Source organism: Microtus ochrogaster, chromosome 18 (assembly GCF_000317375.1).
Source record: "Microtus ochrogaster isolate Prairie Vole_2 chromosome 18, MicOch1.0, whole genome shotgun sequence".
NCBI classification, from domain to species: Eukaryota; Metazoa; Chordata; class Mammalia; order Rodentia; family Cricetidae; genus Microtus; species Microtus ochrogaster.
Genome location: NC_022020.1, coordinates 34,262,857 through 34,270,099, shown reverse-complemented (window position 1 = coordinate 34,270,099; position 7,243 = coordinate 34,262,857). Strand labels below are relative to the sequence as shown.

At 41.3% G+C, this 7,243-nt stretch overlaps 2 protein-coding genes and 1 pseudogene across 2 annotated transcripts in view; all 3 read left to right on the top strand.

The window, feature by feature from the left end:
* Window positions 1-3,128, top strand: part of Tmed7 (transmembrane p24 trafficking protein 7) — a 9,154-nt gene extending 6,026 nt beyond the window's left edge. Inside the window, exon 3 of the mRNA XM_005356073.3 lies at window positions 395-3,128. Coding sequence (XP_005356130.1) covers window positions 395-631 — 237 coding nt within the window. The 3' untranslated portion in view covers window positions 632-3,128. The remainder of the gene's footprint in view (window positions 1-394) is intronic.
* Window positions 3,129-4,431: 1,303 nt separating this feature from the next.
* LOC101989862 lies at window positions 4,432-4,880 on the top strand (annotated as a pseudogene).
* Window positions 4,881-6,275: 1,395 nt separating this feature from the next.
* Ticam2 (toll like receptor adaptor molecule 2) overlaps window positions 6,276-7,243 on the top strand; it is a 20,327-nt gene continuing 19,359 nt past the window's right edge. Inside the window, exon 1 of the mRNA XM_005356074.3 lies at window positions 6,276-6,482. The gene's annotated coding sequence lies outside the window, so the exon portion shown is untranslated. The remainder of the gene's footprint in view (window positions 6,483-7,243) is intronic.

Here is a 7,243-nt window from a genome sequence, read left to right as displayed (position 1 = left end):
CAGAGATCCGCCTGCCTCTGCCTCCCGAGTGCTGGGATTAAAGGCGTGTGCCACCATCGCCCGGCCTCTTTTAGTTCTTAAGAACTTTTTGAAATTTAATAGCCACTGACCCTAACTAAAAAAGGAAAATATTCACTTTTGTTAGTTTGTGTCCCATCAACTGCCTTAGAAGTGTGGCATCCTGGTTGGGAGAACAGGCCTCTTTCAGTGGTTGGCCCAGGGGACTGTATAGAAGAGCATCGCTGCCAGGGCAACTAGTAAGAGTGAAAGAATGGTTGCCTGTTCACTACAGCAGAGTTAAACCAGTGAGAGATTGAGATGAAAAACAGCAGAAGAATATGCTAGGTATAGAACTATGAAAGACGTTAAACTAACTGGAAATGTTTCTGTTTAGATGGAATCTGCTTGTGTTTCCATTCACGAAGCTCTGAAGTCTGTCATCGACTATCAGACTCATTTCCGACTGAGGGAGGCTCAAGGCCGAAGCCGAGCAGAGGATCTAAATACAAGAGTGGCCTATTGGTCAGTAGGAGAAGCCCTCATTCTTCTGGTGGTTAGCATAGGGCAGGTGTTTCTTCTGAAAAGTTTTTTCTCAGATAAAAGAACCACCACAACTCGTGTTGGATCATAACTACGCTTTCAGATGCACCATTGCCACTGTAATTACTGTCCTCTAACTCTAGGTACTGAAGATTTAACATTGGCAGCATTCTAAAACCCTTCTCATATGTGCTGGGAGAGATGTACGATGCAGATCCCCATGGGGAGAGGACACCTTTTTTATTTGTAAAGATGGAAAAACTTTGGACCTTAATGCAGCTATTCATATGAAATACCTAACACCAATGATCTACTTTTTCTTGGTTTATATGTACTCTTCATACACTAAACTTTGGTATTCTGATTCCTTTTAACCATTTAAAAATCCTTTTCTTAATAGGTAGTTGAGACTTTAAAAAACAATCTTAGATTTAATGTCTGTGTATTACAGAGGAAGAAAACTGCCTTTTAATTGTTTATAGTGAATAAAGTTGTGTTTTTAAGAAAACCAAAAGTGATTAACTGTAGCCAAGCCCTATTCTGCACTGCTTAATTTTATGGGGGAAAATAATCTACCATAGAACTATTAGTTAATATTGGTACAATTTTCATTGATATATCATGATATAATTTATTTCTTGCTAGTTTGGAAAATGTACAGGTTTTTGGTTTGTTTGTTATCTCTCATTCTATGATTTATAACTAGCTATGTTATTTGTTTAGAGGTGTTGCCAGCACTCAGAAAAAAATGCATAACAGACCTTAAAAATCAGACCGTGAAACTTAGGGTAAAGACCATGAGACACTACAGTGTGGGTGATGAAATAGAACGTTCTTAGTGAGTTGTCCGCGACATTGCATTTCCAGGCTTTTACAAAGAAAAGGGCATCTGAGTCGTTCTGGTCACGCCATTCCCAGCTTCAGTCTGCAGCTGTGACGTGTACCAGATAGGTGCCATGCTGACCATGTCAGGTTTTCTCTTCATTTCTGTTTCTACAGATTCTCACTAGCAGCCCTAAAATTACAAATTTTGAATGCTGTGAATGTTTCCTATTTTAAAGTCTTTAGAATTGGTTCTACTGTTTGTGTCTTACTCTTGTGTGGATTAAGCTGATTGAAATGAGATTTTGATCCAAGTATTCAGAATAGGATACATAATGATGGAAAATTGTATAGGTAGCAGGCTTCTCTTCTGCTGAAAAGAAGACAACCATGGCAGTTGCTTTTCAGTCCTGCCTCTTCACCACAGGTGATGAGAACCAGATGAGTCTCATGCTGTGGAGACTGTAACACTTGACATCATGGGATAGTGACTGACTAGCGATTCTAGTTTTTTACCATCACTGACTAGAGAAGTTGACTCTTAAATTTAAGCCATTTTAAGATGTGCACGTGCACGCACACACACTTCTGCATGTAAGAGCAAAATGAGTTCAGGTTGTCTTGCTTACTAATTTATGATGTCCCAGTGTATAAGGAGTAAACATGTTTTCCATCTCTTAGGGTCTTGACGACTAGACCACTACTCCTTAAACAAACTTTACAAACAGATTAAGAAGAGTTTAAGATTTTGGAGATTTATCCATTTGAGATCTTGTATTGAAGTTGTCCTGCAGCTTTTTAAAATGTCTCATCTACTTAGCTGTGAATGTTTTAATCACCAATGTTAATGTGGTTACTCAGCATGGGCACATATTAAATGTCATATCTGGTTGCCATGGGCTCTTCAGATACTTTCCACTGTAATTAAATGGAGTCAGGTATAGATTCTGCCAGGTTTGCCATAATAATGCCCTCACTTAATCTGTGCCTCTCAAAGTGTCATGATAGTAAATGTTACTATAAATCATTTTTAATGAAACCATGAGTCAAACATGAAATCAGCAGTTACCTAATGTCAGAAATAGTATGAATTTAGTTTCATTTCTTAATAGCTCACTAAATTTTGACAGCTATCTGTTCAATTGGTATGAATATATAAGAAAATACATACCCAACATAAATGTTGTGATATTGTTTTCCTCCTATGATGTATTTTGTAGCTTGTCTTTTTTTTTTTCTGTAATCTTTATATAAGTTGTTGCAGGAGTTTGAATTTTCCAGATATTTTTTTTGTTTGGTCATATGACTAAATACATATTTGAACATCATATTTGTATTATTTTTAAAGTAAATAATGGAAAGCAACTTTATACATGAGTTATTTCAATATGAAATATTGAATGAAGATATGTTTTAAGATATTGCTTTGCTAATAATCTAAACATTCTTGTGTTCTATTAAAACTATAGTTTGTGGCTTACAGCTTTTCCTTTGGGCTCAAATAATACAGTGGACTGAAGCAGTTTACTGAACGGTTTCATTTATGCCTATGCTATCCATCTTTGGTTTTAATTTCTTAAATGTATCATTTATAGTTAAGTAGGATAAAGCTATGAGTTTTGTTTTCAAAAATTAGGCAAATTAATATATAAATAATACAAAGGATTTTTGTTTACTTTTGAAAAAGAATTTTCTCTAAAGATGGTTCCACAGGATTGCACCAATCAGTTTCATGTAAAATAAAAAATTTAAAAAAAATCAACAAATTGACTTCACTTGTTTCTATCAGAATTTAATTCTTTCTAAAACTCCTTAGAAATACACAGCTCATAGTCCTGTTTCAGACTGGGCAGTGTTAATATGTTAAATGGTTTCAGAGAGGAAAAAAAGACAAAAGAGATTAGCCAATGTATAGCAACTGGCCAGGTGTGGTGGCACACAGCACCTTTGATCCCGGCACTCAGGAGACATGGGCAGGCAGATCTCTGAGTTTGGGGCCAGCCTGTCTACAGGGTGAGTTCCAGGACAGCCAGAGCTAAACAGAGAAACCATGTGTGTTTCAAAAAACAAAGACAAAGAACAAAAATAAGACAGCTCATAGTATTGTTCTGCAACAGTAGTGTTTATTCTTCGTTTCATAAAGGAGGAGGACATAGGAGGAACTAACGAAAATATTATAAAGAAGGGTGCAACCACTGCTTTGTTCTTTATCCTTAAAATTCTTAATGAAAATGTTCATGGACGACATTGATACCATCAGTTGGTCTAATTTTTAAGTCAGCTAACTTAGATTGTTTAAAATTTATTAGCCTTAAGTTGGGTGGTGGTGGTTTGAACTCAGAGAGGCAGGTGGATCTCTGAGTTCAAGGCCAGCCTGGTCTACAGAGTGAGTTCCAGAACAGGCTCCAAAGCTACACAGAAACCCTGTCCTGAGAAACCAAAACAAAAAAAAGAAAAACTTAGAGTTGACTTGCCTTCACCCCACCCACACAGACTGACAAGACATCTGGTTCCTGGGCAGGTCTCTACAAAGAGGAAACTTAGAGTTTGTGCAAACTGGCATTTGTTGAATATTTACTCTGGATTGTGAAGGACTGAAAAGTCCTGTTTTTTATCCTTTTAAAAACTTAAGTTTGGGGCTGGAGCCATGGCTCAGGGGTTAAGGGCACTGGCTATACCTTCAGAGGCCCTGAGTTCAATTCCCAGCAACCACATGATGGCTCACAACCATCTACAATGAGGTCTGGTGCCCTCTTCTGGCATGCAGGCATACATGCAGACAGAATACGGTATATATAATAAATAAATCTTTAAAAAAAAACAAGTTTATGTGTGTATGATCAATTTAACTTTTTCAAACAGTACACGTATGTGTTGTGATGATGGATGCAACATTTGAAGCAATTTAAAAGAGTGGGAAAGGCTGAGTTGGTTTACCCTGGACGGTAATGACTTTTAGCTCATGCACTTGATTTGTCAAATGGGGAAGTAGGTGTTCGTTACATCTGTCATTAGTTTGAATGTTTCGGAGGAGAGACAGGTGGAGCAGTATTTATTGGTTGAAGTTCTATGGTTGCTAGGATGATAAACCTTCCAGCTACCTGCATTCAACATCTTCACCGTACAGCTGGAACGCATGGAAGAAGGTGAAGTTAGCCATAACAGATGGCACTGCTTTCCTTTTTGTCGTGTCCTTGATGAGCTAACCCTCCTATTGATTACTAAATGGCCTGGCCCGACAAATGATCAGCCTCACAACTAACCAATTACAACAAAGACTGATAAAACTAAACCTTGTTGGTTCCTTCATTGAGGGAAAACTGAGGACATGCTGCTACAAAAGGCTAATTTTCCACTGAGAACAAAAGCAGAGGTTTGCAACATTGTCCAAGTCACCACAATAGAGTTTGAGATCACACATCAGGGACTTAGAGATGCTGGCTTTACTGCTGCTTCTTCGCAAACAAGGTTCTCTGAATTTCTGGGAATGGTCGGGAGAACCAGAGGAAGAATACTGACCCAACATTAATCTGGATGCATACAGTTAGATTGATGATGTGATTATACACTGTACACAAGTGGTACACATAAGTACTTTATAGTTTACTAGAGAAGAAAAGGGGCACTGATTCTTAAAACTTCCAGAGGAAGAGGCGCAAGCAGGAGAAGAGGCAAGAAGAGCACAAAGACCATGTGGGGCAACACCCAGGCAACCCTGGAGAAGACAATGGCCGGAGAAAAACAGCGCCCTAAGGAGCGGCAGGGCAGCTGTCTGAGTAGGGACTATCTACTGGCTCCCAAGGTTAGTGGTACACCCAGTTGGCTGCTGAGAGAGGAGAGTAACTCGGAGGTCTGCTCTGTGTGCCTCTGACAATAGGCTTCCAAGCCCAATTTGCTATCCGTGGGCTCCCTGGATTTGGTTAAATTCCTTTCCTCGATAAGCAAGTGGAAATTGTCAGCCAGGCATGGAGGTGCACACACTTTAATCCCAGTAGAGCCAGAATCCCTAAATTGAAGGCCAGTTTGGTCTGTGTTAAATCTCAAACCCTGGAACAAATGGCTGGGGTGCCTATTAACATATCAAAACGAACCTGGCTGCCAGATTCTCGCAGCATCCCTCAGGACCTACCCTTCCCCCAGAGACTCCTATATAATCTTTTGGTTACTCGCTCTTTTACCTTTTGCTGTCTTGGCTGCTGCACCTGGTCGTCCCCCCCCCCCCCCCCCCGTCCCTCTCCTCATGGTCCACTGTGGACTCTCCCAGATGTCCCTGTCTCTGACTATGCTCTTCCCATATCTCCACAGTAAACTTTCTTCCATCGTACCTCAGAGCAGTCGCATCCGGTTTTTTTTTGTTTTTTGTTTTTGTTTGTTTTTTTAATTTATCCTACAAAGTGAGTTCCAGGACAGCCAGAACTGCATGGTGAGACCCTGTCTCAAAATCACCAAAATGTCAGAAGAGAGAAGATCTAACTGAATTTTTGAGGTATGTCCAACATTGGAGCCTGAGGTAAAAATCTCGAGTATGGGGACTCTGGAAGGTTTGTAGTTTTACTAGATTCTTCTTGTTGGTTGGTTTGGTTGGGGTTTTTGTTGTTGTTGTTGTTGTTGGTCTTGGGCCTTATTTGGACTGTAAGGAACAGATAGAAGCCGAATTCCTTTCCGGGCTTCTCCTAGCCTGGACTTTGGGACTTAATTTAAAAGGAGGAAAACAGAAATTCAAAAGGAAGAAAACAAAACCCAGGGAGCCAAGCGGGCATTTGCCTGGGTAGCAGTTCCCCACGGCATTTCCCCTCCTCCGCCCTTGGCCATCTGCTTCCTCCTGGGGACAGTGCACCCCATCCTCCCTCCACTCGGTCGTTGGTGGCCCAGTCTGCCAGGACACCGGGAGGCCCGCAGAGGACGACCTCTGAAGGCGAAGCCCATCGCCCCGAGGGCTCCAGGACCAGCCCAGGTCTTCACTGGGCGTGGCGTACCGAGTCGCAGCAGCTTCGGAACAAGATCTCTGGCAGTCACGTCCTAACTTTCAGACCTCTGCGACAAGTCACCTGTCAATTAGGGCTTGCTCAGTGGGAGAAGAAAACTGAAGAGCCTCGTGGACGCGCAGCACTGTTTCCCAGGCAAGTTGCGGGCGCCGGGAACGGGCGGCTGGGCGGCTGGGAGTAGCGTGCTGCCCAGGTCGGTCCGCAGTGTCTGCTGGGCAGGCCCGGTGCCTCCATCCGAGGGCTGCCCCTTTCTGGAGGGAAAACCCGCGCACCTATTTGCCCGTCTTGGGTTTCGTTTTGACTAGGAAGGTTTTGTTTTAAGACATGTAGTAGAGGCTAGCCTCCACCCCTATGTAGCCCATCAAATTTCTATCCTTCCTATCCCTCTGGAGTGCTGGCAACAGATTTTTGAAAGACACCCAGGACCATGAGCAAATAGCCCAGCGGCTTACGTGACTTTTAAGAGCTCTGTGCTGTTTCAGCCAGCCACGCAGAGCCAATGCAGAAAGATTTGTGGGTGAGGCTTTTTATTCTTCTGCTTTTCCAGGGCTAATTTGAATGGAGGTCATTTGAGCTGGTTTCAATATTGCATTAGTTAGAACCGCTCAAGTTCTGTAGAACAATAAACTTTTAAAAAGTATTTTTAAATATGATCCTTACTGACCTAACATTTTAGCAGTGTCATGGACATATTCGGAGTTAGCTCCATTGTCTATCATTTCTACTAGAGAACAGATGAGCACGTAAAGAACAATGAGTTATATTTGAGGCAAAGTCATTGGTACTATATGGGGCTTGAAGTACAAACCACGTTTCTTTTTTTTTTAAAATATTTATTTATTATGTATACAATATTCTGTCTGTGTGTATGTATGTAATGGGGGCACCAGACCCCA